Genomic DNA, 16618 nt, shown 5'->3' on the forward strand with positions numbered 1-16618 from the left:
GATAACCCCTGGACCGATTTTAATGAAACGTGTTGCATTTGAGACAACAAGTTAAATTCTAGTGACTGTTGGAAGCGGAATTTCGATTTAGGGCCTGAATTCTTTAAAAAAGATTTTCAAAAATACGAAAGTTTAAAAACTAGAAGCATGAAGTTTACAGCTTAATAGGTCTGCATCAAGAACAGATATCGCGGTTCTGTAAATGCCATTCATTAGATCATTCAAAGCGGACAAATTTGATATGTCAATTTGTATCTTACGTGAATTTGTTACGTTGTTTACAAGGGTTCTGCAAAAGCTGTAGTTCCATATTACTGAATTTTTTTAGATTCACATGTAACACACCAATTTGGCCGCTTTAGATGTACTATCAAATGCAATTCACAGAATTGTGATATCATTCTTCCTTGCCGAGTTACAGCGTCGTAAAGTTGATAGTTTCGTTTTCTGAAAACTTTCAATTTACGCCAATTTTTAATATATAAGAATATTGACGTCCTAAATCAAGAATTCGAAACCAACAGTCACTACATTTTAAGTTTTTCTATTAAATGCAACAAACCTCGGCAAATTTGGTGCAGTGGTTGAGAAAAACGAATTCTCCTTTTACATGTATTTAGATAGGAGCCCCCGAGCTAAAGCTTCCTCTTAAAGGCGAAGCGTCCTCCAAATTTCTTTCCTATGCGACTTGGGCACTCGCGACTTAATTAGCCTAGCTGCAAAGGCCAATGCATTAGCCTGGCGAGTATTCCATCGTCTAATTGACATGTTGACGTAGGGAAGTCATGTTTGACAATTCAAGCGCGATACAGACGACACAACTTTGGCGTCAGTTTGCGCAAACGTTCTATGACAGCTAAGGGTTACAGCAAATATACACGCGAAGGAAGGTCATGCCGCCGTAATTATTTATAGCACATCTGCGATCTGACGACTCGTTGACTTATTCAGATGTCTAACTTCATTTTACTAAAGGTGATGACTGTGCATTGCTTTAGTTGCAGGAGGAACTTGACTCAAAGGCAGTTGTAGACACTATATATACACTCGTTAAAACACTAACTAGAGTTCGCAATGCGGGCGACCTTGCTAACTACGAAGCCAAAGGTCGCTTAACACATTGCAGTCCATACAAATGATATTCACATACATAACATACCACTTTCAGCTGGTGGGTCATTTCCCGCATTCAGGCTTGGCGTAATGTCATAAGATTAAGCCTTTCAAACGGCAAACCCCTATAATGGTTATCTGCTCCGCGAAACTTACTCCGGCGTACAAGTTGCGTCATGAAAATAGACCGATAAATCGCGGAGCGCGCTTAGCAAACATGAATATACCTTGATCGATTCGTATTGACATAATTTACCACAAGAGGTATTTTCAAGGCCAAGTTTGGAAATTGCATCCGACATTAGATCAAAATCCAAGTTATATGCGACTTTTTCTTGCATATAGTGCCAATGCAAAACTTGATATTGCTAATAGGTTAGTAATATCTACAAGTGGATCCACTTCAACGCCGCGAAGCCAGCTTTGCTGCACGAATAGGCCGAACGAGACTAGTTAATATCACACAACAGCTGCTGTTTAGTACTGCACCAGCCAGCACACACACAATAGGTTCACAAGCTGCCAAAGAACCTCGAGGAGAAGTCGAAGTTTGACGGCGGCGGAGGTACGGGGGGCGGCGTCTCTGGGATGTGGATTCCCTCGGTCTCCAGCAGCCTCAGCCGAACCTCCATGTCCAACAGAATGCCCATGTCTCCTCGCGCTTCGATGCTGCTCGCGATGTTGCCCAGCAGGACGTCCAGCCCGTCGAGCCACCGGTTAAGCACCTTAGCGTTAGGAGCCACCAGATTGAGCGGCTGCCCGTCGCCACAGACCACGATGGAAAACGCCAGGTCGACTATCTGCCTGGCCGCCTTCCGCGCCTGAGGGCAAGACGTGCCCGTGTTGATCATTTCGATGTCCGACACCAGAATGGTCTCGGACAGCTCCTCGATGTCGACGTCCTCGCAGGTGGCGTTGCAATCGCCGTAGTGAACGGCCTTTAGGTTGCGGGACAACTTGACGAAGACGTAACAGTCTTTGATGCGGTTCCCCTTGGCGCCGTACTTTTGGAACCTCGCTCCCTTGCAGAGAACGTTGATGCGGTTCTCGTTCACCAGGGAGACAATGTCGGCACGGAGCGAGTCCCGCAGCTGGTTTACGGCTCGAGACTGCCTCTCGGACGCCTTACGTTCGTCATTTTCCCGCTGCAGCTGCTTGACGATTTCCGAGTAAGGCAGGGACGACAACGTCGTGCGGAAGCCGTTGATGTCCGCGCAGTGTGGATTGAGCCTGAGCGCCCGGCCGATCTGCTCGTTCACGATGCCGAAAACCTTGCGGATGCTCGCCACCGACGCCCTCATCTCGCGCCACGTCTTGAACACGAGCAGCATGCAGACGCTGAAGATCTCCTCGAAGAAGCACTCGTGGGAGAAGTACATGAGTGAGAAGGTGCCCTCGTCATCACTGCCGCCGCCGGCCGGCTTGCCGACCCTGAACACGTGGCACAAGAGCTCTGTCAGCAGTATGCTGCTCTCGACCAGCGGGCACATGTGCTCGGGAGAACTGAACAAGTTTTCCTGGATCGCCGTGGTGAAGCTCAAGTTGTACTTGTCGGCGAAATACAGGAGGTTCTCTATGGCAAGTCTGCCTGCAGGCTTCGCGAAGTCCTTCAGCGGTACACTCACGTTCTCGAGTCCCATGGCGGTGTGGCGAACCGAGAGGCGCCGCTTGCTGTCCAGCTGCTTGTACCTGGCGTCGTCGCAATTTAGACCGCTCTCGGCAAACTTCAAGAGAATGTCCACCTTGCCATTCAAAGCGAGGTCTTCGGTGTCAACGCTGGCTTTCCAAAGCCGCTCGTACAAACCGAGCATCTGGGCTTGAAAGACGTGCAGAGCGCGCGCCAACTCCGAATCCACTTGTCCGTAGTTTGTCAGCCTAGTCCACACAACGCTCTTTATCTTCCAGTTACTAATGGCATTCTTAAGGGCGTCTCTGTGACCAGGGTTGCCTTGGGCGAAGAGCGCGTTCAATAACATGACGCAGTTCCTCATGACGACCACTGACCCTTCTTGCATCAGCAACGCGTACCGCTCCCAGGGCATGCCCATGAAAACCGTTTCGTACGCAGCCGCGTTACTAGTAACCACACATTCAAGCACACTGAGAAAAACTTCCACATTATTCCAATCCGTACCGTTAGCACAGTTCGTCTCCTTCAGTATCCTGCTCAAGCACTTGGTCGAAAGTATCTCCCACGTTATCAGGCAATGATCGATCAGACCCTGAAGGCACAGAAGCGCTCGGCAAAGCATGCTTCCTTTGTACACACCGGCTTCAATCCAGTTCACAACGGTATTGTGACCGTCGTAGGCGATGAACCTGACGGCGGAGTCGGGATCCGCGGCGAGGATCAGCAGCGCCTGCAGGGCTTCCGCTTTCTCGTCCGGCGTGCCGGAGCTCAGCTTCTCGATGACATCGTTCCTGTTCATCGGCATCCGCACCAGCTGGAGCATGTCTCCGTTCCTGATGTCTAGCTTGTTGGCGTCGAAGACGTACACTTCACTGCCGTCGTACTTGATCGCGTGGCAGTCGGGGTCGGCGATGCCCACTCGCTGGCACACGTCATCGATGATGGTGGACAGTGGCAGATCCAGATCAAGATCGAGCAGCTGATCTCCGCGAGGAGTCTTGACGCCGACCTTCGCCCGCCTGCCGACGGCGGGCGGCTTCGCGGGACAAGCCATCGCAGATCCGCTAATCGGGGCGCCCGTGACCCTGCACAGTCATATACTCATCGCACGCCCGGCGAGCGCAAGTTTATCCATCCCCGACCCGGCGTGGACTTCGTGCTGACGCCTCTATCGGGGTCGAGCTTCCTTATCGGCAGCGCGCTGCGATTCCGCCGAAGCATCAGTGGGGCCGTTGCGTCAGCGATGCCAGCGAGGCGCGGTGAATATCGGTTGTATCGGTGTCGGCGGCGAGCCGAGGCGAGGAAGAATCACACGCTCGGCGCGTTCCGGCGCGCTTACAAGCGCGATCACGTGCGCCCCCGCAGTCATGGACCACTGCGTACACATCACCGACGGCACGCGCCGCTGCGAGGCGTACAACACGCAACACGGAATTCCGCGGCAGCAGCTGTCGCCCGACGAGTGCGTTTAGCGGCTGGTGCACCACGCTCCCGCGTCGACGGCATCGTGCGTCCGGTGCGTTCGATGGCGACTTCGTACGCCGTTGGGCCACAGCCGCTGTGGGCGCGTCGACGAAAGCACCGGGCGGCAAAGTTGCGCCGCTGCCATCACGCCACTGCCGTAGCGCCGTCGTTGCTGCCGGCGCAACGTCACTTACCTGACAAGCGCGCGTCTTACGGTAAGGACACCCGAGACGACCTCGGGAAACTCGACCACGGAGGAGTGAGTCGCGGTGGAGAGGGCCTCGCGGGGCGCACGCTCGTTGATGGGAGCGGCGGGCACGGCGCCGAGGCACGCTCCCATGTCGCGTAAGCGCGCTCGCTGCACCGTATTTTTTCTTCCCCCCCCCCCCCTCGTCGCTCGCGAACGAGCGGGAATGCAACGGCGATAAGTTCGACCTGTTCCCGTTTTCTCCCTTGCGTTAAAAAAATAAACACGCAATACATGGTGCAGATCATTGCTGTCACTATACACCCTCATGCAGTATCGAATGAAATACAATTAAAAAAAAAAAAACGGTATGAGAAACACCGCAGCAGTGGCGGTGGGGGCCCGTGCGCCCGGTATGCTGCTCAGGGATTAGGCCACTACACCTTGGCAGGAGGCCACGAAATAATTTCCACCACGATCTTTAACGTGCACGGTACGCGAGAGCGCCTTTTTTTGCATTCCGCCCACATAGGAATGCGGCCACCGCGGCCGTGAATCGAACCCACGACATCGTTCTCTGCAGTGGAGTATCATGGTCATTCACCAATTACAGCCGCAGCAGCGATTACGGATGTAGTACGAACAAATCCAGTACCCTTGTCTATGAATTTCCGTGCTGACAAGTCACTGAAGATTTCTACTACGAGGTCTGCCTAGAAAGTTCACAAACTTTTAATTTTTCTTTTATTTAAAAGAAAGTTCCGAGGCTTTATGGGACAAAATCACGATATGGTTATGAGGTACGCCGTAGTGGGGAATCCCAATTATGACCACCTTCGTTTCTTTAATGTGCACCTAATGCACGGTTCACGGGTGTTTTTGCATTTTGCCCCCATCAAGGGCCCCCCAATGCGGCCGGTGTGGGCGGGATTTGATACCACGCCCTCGGGTTTATAGCAGCACAACACCAAAGCGACTAAGCAACCACGCCGTCTTATTTTTTTTTTCTTGTTCCAGTTTAGATTTCAAAGTATATTGTTGATAAGAAAGGAATCCTCGGCCAAGAAATTGACTACACATAGTTCGTAACTTAGAAAGTAACTGCAATTAGCCCCTCCCCAAAATTAAGAACTGCTCTCAAAGCCATTGGTTTGAATCCACTGGCACCACTAGAAAGATTCATCTGCTGAGCTCTGAACCATTCCAAATCAAATGTTTCTGTAAACATTTCATTTCTTTGTGGTAGAACCACTGGATTTGATGCACGCACTTTCCGTGCAGCCCTTGCAGTCACAAACTCTGCCCTTCCACGTAATACAGGAAAAATAAAATTTCTAGTTTAGAGCCTTCAATATAGTGGTGAGAGTGAAAAAGGAAGGATGGGGAGGTTAACCAGACAAATGACTGGTTTGGCTGCCCTGCACGAAGGGGGGGGGGGGGGGGGTGTAAGGAGACGACGGATTGAAAGAAAGGAGGCAAAGGCAAAAGGAGAGAGAGAGTTCACGTGCTCACTACTAAACACAGGGGGCCTGTAAGCCCCTTCCCTGGTTTACTGATTTTAGAGAGAAGTCAATGAAGTTCACATAGCTGTCTGGGTTGGTGATCGGTGAGGGCACATGGCAGGCCTTCATGCACACACTCGTACGTACGTACATAGGTGCACGCACAGATACACATGCACAGAGAAGACTATTCAGTGGCTTAGGCTTTCTTTGAAGAGCCTTGTCACATGAGCACAGGAGAAGCACAAAAATAAACCACCTTTTAATACAGATCACAGTGGTGGGAAATGAACGAACAACATGGAACATCCAGACGCAGGTCTTAGCTGAAGAACAAAACAAGCTATGAATGGAACAGATGCTCAGATTTACAAGGGATGTTCTTTCTCTTGAATGCACAGAACTGAAGCACACTTAACTATGGACCAGTATCGCACAACAACCTTCTTGCTGGAAGTTTGTTGCTCAGGCAGTACAAAATGAGGCACCATCAATGAAGCTGACTTGCTTTGGGCTCCGGCCTTGAAGCACTTCACGGCTCTCTGTCGATTGTGATGCATCCATCGTCAGCCAGCGGCTGGTAGATGAGTTCCAAAGAAGAGTTCATCAGGTCTATTTCGATGGGATCGCTATCTTTCTTCTGTGACATAAATAAAGGAAGAGAAACCAGTAATAGGGCTTAGTACAGTATTGGCACAAGAGGAAATGAATGAGCATGCATGTTTTACGAGCATAATGCACAACGAGGGGTGGAGGATTGTAACCCCCCTTTACCCCAGACGTCAATGGACCCAGCCTTCCGAAGCCCTTCCCAGAAGCTGTCATCTCAAGTTGAGTATGCAAATAAAGTGAGCACAATGCACACACACAGTAAGCCTCTTAAAGATTAGGACTTCTTGGTCACCCTGCTTATCGGTGTCGTAGCCGTCAGGTCTCGCTAAATTCGACTAGTTTTGAACACTCAGCTAGCCTCAAACCAAACGAAACTTAAGGTTAGACCACACGCATGCTTGCCAGCACGTGTTCTCTCCTGGCTGCTCCTGGCTAGACGCCTTGGTAGACCTCGCTTTGTAATGAGCTATTCACAGCGCTTCAAAATGTGCAAGCTGGATGTGGCTTCTCTCCATCGGTCAAGTTAGTGCATGACAAAGCTGGTGCGCACCACGTAGCACAGCCAGACAGGAGTATATGAGCGAGAGCGCGCACTCTAGCCATGTCATGTACAAAGCAGACACTGTGGTTGCGTGTAGCTGCAGCCTGCTCCGTAGCGTAGATACTACAGCCGTTATGATGTGCCGCAATGAGTCAACTGGCTGAGTGCACTGCGGCTTGCTGAGGACAACCGCATTTGGCCCATCGTAGGCGGCAAAATAAGAAATAGTGGCATCTACGTGAACATCCAAAATCAAGTTTGAACCGCACGGCAGTAGCAGGAGCGTTGTGGACACGCCCCACTCCGCAGTGGCCTTTGCAGTGTAAATCGTTGCAAGAACTTTTTGTGGCAAAGTATTTCTGAAATAGTCTAATTTAATTTCAAGTGCATTTCTCAACTTCGAGAAAAAGTGGTTCGGGGCCCCTGAAGTTATCAATGCACATATGCAACACGAAAGCCTGAAATATTTTTCATATTTGGCATGCAGCTAGTACTACTGTTTAGTAAGTAGCCTAAGGGTAACCTTTCAACACTCAAGTGCTGGACAACATAGGCATGATGTTCTCTACTTTGAAGTTCAAAGCAGTATTTCCTGCTTCAGTGTCTGCAAGCTGGGATGATGGCTTTGCCAAATTTAATACTTTAGAATGTTTTATGAACAATAAGCAAACTCCTCACTTTTTATATTTCAGGAAAACTGAACAAAAGAACACGTTGGTAAGTAAACTGCTTGAAAAAATTTTAAGAAATGAACGAGGTCAGCTAACAAATTGGCTTGCTCTATAAATATCTGTTTACAATGGATGTGATGCAACAATACACCATAAGTTACTGAGCATATTAATTCACAAAAGTGACAAAGTTCACTTATGCCAAGAAAAGCCCAGGAGCAGAGCACATAGGGAAATGGCCATAATCAAATATGCAGGATGTCTGAATATTGCTGGATATGAAAAAAAGGTTGCACAGGAGCTACCTTTTTTGCCTTATTGTACCGAACTTCACTTGCAAGGGGTTGCAAGAAAGACCATTCTTTCCATTAGCAACTGAAGTAACAATGAATTTGGATAAAAAGGGTGGGGCACCAAATGAAGTTGAACAGCCTGGACTATGATGCAACATACCATCAGAAGGTAATAATAAGCCTCAGGAGCATCTAGAAGACAATGATTAATACTGCAAGTCAAACTCTGTGCAGCAAAGCTAGAAGCCACGTCAGCCAATTAAAAATAAGAACTGGCTGCATGTCTCGATGAAAAGAGCAGTGCTTGCATGTTACACACCACTAACACTTCTATGATTTCTCCAATCATCCAGCAACACTCATAAGATCGATTACCAGCAGATACTGGGGCAAGCCCTTCTGTTTTTTTGAGCCTGGTTGGCAGATTACATCCATAGCTTCTGCAGCACTGCACTTCGTTTTTGATAGGGAGTGTAGATAAGCAACTGGTGGAAGTTTTCCTTCAATTTTTTTTTTCTTTTAGCTATTATACTTGTGCCTTACAACTTTTTTAAAGCTACTGTTCTTCTGCAGCCATACTACGTTTTTCTCGGAATACGTACCAAGTAATACAGTAAAGAAGCTACACTGACCTTGATTCTGGCAAGGCAGCCAATTTTGTCGTCAAAGAGAATGTCTGACATCATCAACCTTGCTTTGTTTTTGTCACCGACAATGCTAACACCGTGAAAGCGACAGGCCTTTGCTTGCATGGGAATGTCCAGAAACTTGGCTGGCAGCACACGTAAGCTGTAATGAAACGCAGGCAAGACAGGCAGTTACTTCTTAAGCTAAGGCACTGATTGAAAGGAGGACAACGTGACAATAAGCAGCCAGCGACAATCAATGCCGCAAGATGCAAAAGGTGAACAACAAAGAAGCTGGATGATTCCGTACTCTTCTTTCAAGATGGATTCGCTGTTCCCATAGTCGACGTAGAAGACTGTCACTTTCTTCTTCTTAATGCCAGTCACAATACCACGATACCACAGTTTGTCGTAGCCGTACTTGCCAATGCATGGTGTGCCTGAAAGCAAGGTAGGCACATGGGAGTCACACAAATAGCAGAGCAAATGAAATACACCTGGTTTTGCCATACCATGTAAAGCTGAACAAGAGAAAGGTGCACAGAAACACGGGAACTTCAAGTGATCAATAGTGGTTGAACAATGAATGTTCAAGTGTTGTTCAGTTGTTGCTGGCCTGGCGGAGTCAAGTCTTTCTGTCATGTCTTTCTGTCAAGTCATGTCTCTGACTAGTCCCACTGTCAGAGACATCCGTTGCTTGACCACTGTATGTAAAACTTACATAATGAAGATTGTTTTCTTTCTTGTGCTGATAAACACAAGGTCACTACAGCGTATCTCCATGTAAGACCTTAGCCTCACTGAGCTTTGTTGAAGCAGGCAGCAAAATGATTGTGGCCATAAAATCTCCCACAAGTAATGGGTATCTTGCCTGCAGCATTAGTGAAATGGCAGTGAAAGCAACAGGCCCTGTTCATCTCCACATGATTTTGACTGAAATGAGCTACAAGAGAGACAAGGGACACAGAGGACAAATATGGGAACATCCCAGCACTTTTAGTGCATTAAGAGTGTCAAAGTGTAAAAAAGTGTGTGAAGTGTGGGTCACGTAGTGGGGGTATAATATACAGTAGTGCCACTGACGAATTAAGATTTGGAGCAATTTTTGGAGCAGGAAAATGTTAATTGCAGTGCAGTTTAGAGCACCTAAATACAGATTTTGGAACACTAAAGAGTAAATATATGCCAATTACTGAAAACATCCTAGGCTATTTCAAACACTTCAAATCAAAAAGAACTATTCCAGAAAGTATTTACTGGCTGTAAAGCAATGTTGCTCTGCCTCTAGATGCAAGAAAATGGAAACCTATTATTTGAGTACCCCTTTATTTAAATGTAGACAACAAACCTGTTCACACAGCATGCTGTAACTACCGTATTTTCCTGTGTACAAGTCACACTCTTGTATAAGTCGCACCCCCCTAAAGAACAGCCACTTCAGCAGAAAAGTTAATAAATATATGAAGTTGCAGCTTTGTATAGACAACAACGGCACTGCGGAGCGGCGCTGCCGAGCTGATGTGACAGCGCTGCATGCGGGGTAAAATTTTAACCAGCGGATGTACGTCTCTCCGACCTCTCCTTCATGCCGCCGTGGTTGCCTGCTGCACTGCACGTGTTTGCGCAGGCTTCGTACCATGCGCGTGTGTCTGTGTGTGGATGTTTTCATTCAAAGGATATGTGCATGATGTATACCAGCTTCGATCTGCCTTTAAGAAGATCTGTGGGGTTGACCATTTTCGTAGCTGCAATGTGGCGAAAGGGCAGCGTCTGCTTAACCACGTAGATGATGCAAAGCAGTGAATTGGAAACAACATTGTATGTGTCGCCAGAAAAATCGTCGGCACAAATGATGCGTGTTGGCTAAAGTCATTTTTGCAGTTTCCCACAAAATCTGTGTTGTCTCAGTTGGCGACCACGGACTTCCATCGGCATTGTGCGGAAATGTACTAAATATATCACCGCAAAGCACAAACAAGACATGCGTACACAGCTTGAACCAGTACATCCCCTACAGTATAGAATAGAGGCAGCAATTTTTTAACAGTGGTCAAGAGACAGAATTTGAAAGCATTAGTAATCATTTATGCTTCAGACATTGTTCACCGCGTCCCTGCGAAGAAAGATAAACATATAATTGCACGCTTCTGTTCCCGCACTAAGAAGACTGATTTCATAAATAAGGCCCGAAAAGCACGACTAAACACTACTACTCTCGGCTTCCCTCCATCTGCAGAGGCGAAGGTCTTTATTAACGACCACTTAACACCAGACAACAAACGTCTGTTTGCTCAAGCCCTCGAACTAAAAAAGCAGCACAACTGGAAGTTTCTATGGACGGACAACTGCCGCATCAAAGCACGAAAGACAGAAGGAGGCCGCGTGTACGTTATTTCTAGCAGACGCGACCTTTCGCTAATCGCCTCGTAGCTGTCCAAGCCTTCCGTTTTTACATCTAATCAAATAAATATTCTAAACAATGTATTTTTCTTCAGAAGAACTAAAACGTTCACTAAATAACAGCAGGCTCACCCATAAATCCCTGATACACTTCAACATACGTAGCCTCTCAAAGAACTATGATAACATGATAGATTTCTTTTCTAATCTAAATAACCCTTTCACTATCATTTGCCTCTCAGAAGTATGGTTGACAAACGCTGATAGCAAGCTATTTGGTATACCCGGATACACAATGGAAGTATGTGTCCGTAAGGATGTTCGGTATGGTGGTTCAGCAATTCTTGTCCAAGATAACCATCCATATCACCGTCGCCATGATCTATCTTTCTCTTGCCCTAACGTTGAATCTGTATTTTTGGAATTCGATAAAACTTTTCTTTCAGCTAACAGTAGAAATACAATAATTGGATCAGTATACCGTTCCCCATCATCTTGCTCTGCAAACTTTTGTTCTCAACTAGATGCTATCTTGAACATCATTACAAACGAAAACAAGAATGTTGTCATCCTCGGTGACATAAACATAGATATTACTAACCCCAATGATAGTCACTGCTCTAATTATACCAACTGCTATGCGGGATATGGCCTAGATTCATTAATAACCGTACCCACAAGATGCCCTCCGTCCGGATCTCACTCTTTAATAGATCACATATTATCAAACTTACACCTAGAGCACTGTGCTGGCGTAGTCACTGTTCCCATAACAGACCACTATCCCATATTCGTTTTATTAAAGTCTATTAACACACCGTACCAACGAAACATAACAACGGCAAAATTTCACACCACTGAGTTCATTAGTCAAATTGCTGAAATCGACTGGAACCCGATTCTTTCTATAACAGACCCAATCCTGGCATTCGAACAATTTAACAACAAAGTTAAAAGCGTGTACTCGCAATGTACTAGCCTAACACAAAATACTCACTGGTTCTCCGCCCCTAGAAACCCATGGATAACAGGATCCCTCTTAAAAAGTATTAAAAAACGTGATAACCTCCATAAAAAATTAAAACGCCAACCTTTTAATGTAACTTTAAAGTCGCGGTACATAACTTATTCTAACACACTTACCAGACTCTTGAAAGAAGCCAAGCGTTCCTACTTTGAGAAAACGATTGTTAAACACACAAATAACACCCGCAAAACCTGGGATACCATTAGGTCCTTTCTTCATCTGTCTTCACCAAACCACGCACTGAGTCAACTTAATACAGGAACAAGGGTAGTAACGGAAGCCACTGATATCGCAAATGAATTCAATACTTTCTTCTGTCCTACACATGATCATTCACTAGACAGTATACCACAGCCAGTGCTCAGGCAAACCCTTATTCATTTTACTTGTTCCCTACATCACCCAAAGAAGTATTCGATTCAATCGCTAGTTTACGAACTACAGGTCCTGGCCTTGATAATTTACAACCTTCTAAAATCAAATTAGTATCATCTCATATCGCCGATGTACTCGCGCACATTGTTAACTGCATGTTCATAACAGGCGTTTTCCCCGATGAATTAAAACACGGTAAAATAACTCCTATATTAAAAAAAGGTAACAAAGAATTAATTTCAAATTACCGTCCTATCTGCATGCTATCTTTTTTTAGCAAAGTCATTGAGAAACTACTTGTAACCCGCTTAACAAACTACTTTCACAAATTTAATCTTCTCTCGCCTGAACAACACGGGTTTCGAAAAGGTTATTCGACTGAAACAGCTATAACATCATTCACTGACAAAATAAAACATGCCCTTGACAACTCCCATATTGTTGGTTCAGTTTTCATTGACTTTAGTAAAGCATTTGACACCATCTGTCATAACATCCTTTCTTACAAGTTAGAAGCTCTGGGCATTCGTGGCCCAGCTCTTACGCTCATCCGCAGTTATTTGACTAACAGAACTCAAGTTGTGAATTTCGGAGGTTCACTTTCACGTGCTAAACCAGTCACTAAGGGTGTCCCACAATGCTCACTTTTAGGCCCTTTACTCTTCCTAGTGTACATTAATGATCTTCCTCACTGTTTAACCAGTACTTCATCTATTCTATATGCTGACGACACGACTATATTTACTAATAGCAAATGCATAAATACTGTAATAAAACGACTAAATTCTGACCTAAGTAACTTATCTGCGTGGTGCACAAGTAACAAACTTCAGATCAACCCTTCGAAAACTCAGTTTATGCTTTTTCATACACATAAACGCGTCATCGCTCCCGCGCCACCGCTCGTCTTACAAACTCATGTTCTCTCACCTGCACATGAAGTTGTCTTCCTTGGCGTCAAACTTGACCCCCAACTTAAATTTAACTTGCATGCTGACATGGTTTCAAAAAAAATTGCCTTTGGAATAAGAGTACTAATCCTAACGCGCTCGTATTTTCCACAAAACGTCAGAACTTCACTTTATCACGCATTTATTCACTGTCACTTACAATACTGCATCTCAGTTTGGGGAAACACATATCGCTCGCACATAATACATCTACAACATTTACAAAATCAAGCTTTGAGGATCATTAATTTCTCTAGTTACATGTCACATGCTGTACCAATTTTCAGTTCCTTAAAAATACTATCATTACGTTACATACTCCAGCTCAAATTGGTTTTACTAATATACCGCACACTAAATCATGAAATAATTTTAGATGCATTTAATAACTCTGCTCTCACCAACACTAACAATACGAGATTTTCCTCTAACAACAATTTTTTACTTCCTCGAATACACTAATTATGGAATGTTTACTTCCCTTTTTACGGCCATTAAATACTGGAACAATCTACCATCCCATATTAAAGCCTGCTGCACAACATTAACATTCAGGAGAGAGACGAAGAAATATTTACTAACGACACTACTGGCTACTGATTCGTTACTATAAGTATATATTGTGTACAAATCTATTTCCCAGTTTTCAATGGTTCTGTACTTACCTATTGTATCGACAGCCTTTATTTATTGGTTATTCTATATGTTCCTTTGTCTTCTTTTTTCTCCTTTCTTAGGCATTTCAAAGTTTTTGTCGCATAGTATATATAACATTTGTACTTTGCGTATTGTAAGCATATATTTATTTCTAATTATCTGTTAAATTAACCCCGTGTTCTTTGACATGTGTCATTCCTATGTTCCATAACGTGTCAAACACTACATATTTATTTATTCATACGCTGTATCGTTTTCATTTGCTTGTTTTAAACTTCAATTATTGTAAACAACCTTTTGTAATTGTTTATTTTTTTCATTAACTTCGCGTTTTCTGATGTCTGTCGCTGCTATGTTGCCAAAATGTATTAATTCATGCAATGTTAAATTACTAATAGGAGGTCCCCCTGACAGTTCTTGTAACTCCGGGACCTCCTTCTGTACTAATGATGAATCACGAAATAAAATAAAAATAAAAAAATGCTGGTGCAACCAAGACCCAGGTGTGTATCTTTCAGTAACTCGATTGATCAGTGCAGTGGTGACGCAGGAGTGAACTGTGGTCCTCTTCAATGCATCGTACACATATTCAATTTCTTGGCACGCATGAACTCCGACCACTGCTAGCGCATGCAACAGAAGTTTTTTCCATTTTTCAGCGCACACAAACGAAACACGAGAAAACAGCACAAGTGCTGGTTCAACAACTGGAAGTTTTTATTTGAAGAAAGAGATTATATACCCAGTAATCACGAAATCCATGTGGAGAAAGGGGGTAATGAGGGGTCCGATTTTTTTTTCGCACGCAAAATGCGAAGGCTGTGGGATCGTTCCCCATCTGCGGCAAGCTGTTTTTTCGTCCACTTTCATTTCTATTAGTTTATCATTTTTTTTATTTATTTGTGAAGTACAAGTAATTTCCCCTATGTTGTCCTTTGTGTCAGTGTTTGCTGGCTTCTTATGATATGAGAAATCCATGTGGATTAAACGTAAAAATCATAATATACCCACGAGCGATCATTGAACGAGATCTCTTTGTTTGCCAGTTGTTCACTTACTTTGTTTGGCGCACTGCGATAATCCATGTCTGTTGGCTGCCTTTTTCGTACCATTTTCTTGGGAATCGGTATAATTTCACTGGTAGTATCAAACCTTTTGCGTTTACATTGCTGTTGTGGCAGTTAACAACACAATATTAATTTCCACTCTTCCGAAGAGGCGCCATCGCAAACAAGAGACGTTTCACACACAGTGCAAGCTAAGCGCGAGCGTGACCTTGAAGGGAAGCGACGGGAAGTGAAATCTTCCACCAGGGAAGAAACGAACGCTGGCATCTAGGATGAAACTTGACCTGCGGACGTCTACAAGAGGCACATGTTTCACGCATTGCGGGTTTGCACGCACATATTCTCGTGACGTGCTGTACTTACCCGATTCTGACGTGCTGATCTACTGAAGATTTTGGCCACTCAATAAAAATCTGTTGCAGCCGTTCAAAGGCTGCAACAGGTTAACGGTTGCGCTCTCATTATTTCTCGCGGTAGGCTGGCGTGCAAATTCAACATTGCCTACTCAGTGATGCGGGAGCCAAAACAAATACAGTCGAACCCAGACATATCGAATTCGACGTGGAGCAGAAAATAGTTTGATATAGCGAAAATTCGATATACAGATATAGGCCAAAAAAGCACTCGCGATCATAAAAAATTGTGGCTTACCGATTGGAACAGCCGCGAATCACATAGCATGTGCACGCAATATGAAAGCGCTTTATTTCACGGAAAAAAAAAATCACTAATTTTGGGCTGCTTTTCCCTCTGGGAAATGAAGTTGAAAACACTAGTCTCAATCTTCTCGAGACTGTCTAGGTGCGAGAGCCCAGTGCCTTCCATTTCGCCGCAACAGCGCCGAATCAGGCTGAACGCTGACGCCAGTTCAGTGGCTGTGCACGAACGCGTTTCTTCGGAAACACAGTTGCCCGCGTCGTCGCTGGAATCGCCATTTTGAACGCCAGCTATTCCGGCCACAATGTCCTCATCAGTGAGGTCGGCTACCGCTTGAACTTCGCTGTCAGCGTTAATGAAGTCATCAACAGTCACTTCGGACGGGATGGCGCCGGGAAAATTGGACAAGTCGCGAAACACGTCCTCCAAGCACTCATCGTCATCTAAAGCTTCCGGGCATTCATCTCCAGCCACTTCAAGGCGTGCCTTGCCGAAACAGTTGGCTACTGTGACCTGCTTTACGTCGCCCCAAGCGCCGGTAATCATCTGGATCGCGCCGAGCAGGTCAATCTTGCGATCGGTTCCCATGTGGAGGTTTACGAGGAGCTGTTGAATAAGTCGCTTCTGATAGCCTACCTTGAATGCCTTCATGATACCTTGGTCGAGGGGCTGCAGTCTCGCTGTGGTGTTCGGCGGAAGAAACTTCAGTTGGATGTGCTGCAGCTTGCAATTCGTTTGATGGGCCGAACAGTTGTCTACCCGAAGGAAAACTGGGTGGCCCGACTTGCCCAACTCAGCGTCCCAAGTCTGCAGCCATTCAACAAAAAGTTGACATGTCATCCAGGC

General features: G+C 45.5%; 2 protein-coding genes across 3 annotated transcripts in view; both read right to left on the minus strand.

Moving 5' to 3' along the window:
• Positions 1-1022: 1022 nt before the first annotated feature.
• Positions 1023-4532, minus strand: LOC142585183 (engulfment and cell motility protein 2-like). The gene has a single exon (XM_075695737.1). The coding sequence runs from the start codon at positions 3795-3797 to the stop codon at positions 1626-1628; it is 2172 nt and encodes a 723-aa protein (XP_075551852.1). The 5' UTR covers positions 3798-4532; the 3' UTR covers positions 1023-1625.
• A 1613-nt stretch (positions 4533-6145) lies between these two features.
• Positions 6146-16618, minus strand: part of qin (tudor domain-containing protein qin) — a 118731-nt gene continuing 108258 nt past the window's right edge. For both annotated transcript variants that reach the window (XM_075695736.1, XM_075695735.1), the window contains 3 exons: positions 8950-9079; positions 8646-8802; positions 6146-6536 (listed from right to left, as the gene is read on the minus strand). In XM_075695736.1, the coding sequence (XP_075551851.1) occupies positions 6429-6536; positions 8646-8802; positions 8950-9079 (395 nt within the window). In that variant the 3' untranslated portion in view covers positions 6146-6428. The remainder of the gene's footprint in view (positions 6537-8645; positions 8803-8949; positions 9080-16618) is intronic.

This window comes from Dermacentor variabilis, chromosome 6 (genome assembly GCF_050947875.1).
Source record: "Dermacentor variabilis isolate Ectoservices chromosome 6, ASM5094787v1, whole genome shotgun sequence".
Lineage (NCBI taxonomy): Eukaryota > Metazoa > Arthropoda > Arachnida > Ixodida > Ixodidae > Dermacentor > Dermacentor variabilis.

What these genes read in the sequence shown, in the direction of transcription:
- LOC142585183 (XM_075695737.1), bottom strand. Translation starts at nt 3,797, where the DNA reads ATGGCTTGTCCCGCGAAGCCGCCCGCCGTCGGCAGGCGGGCGAAGGTC.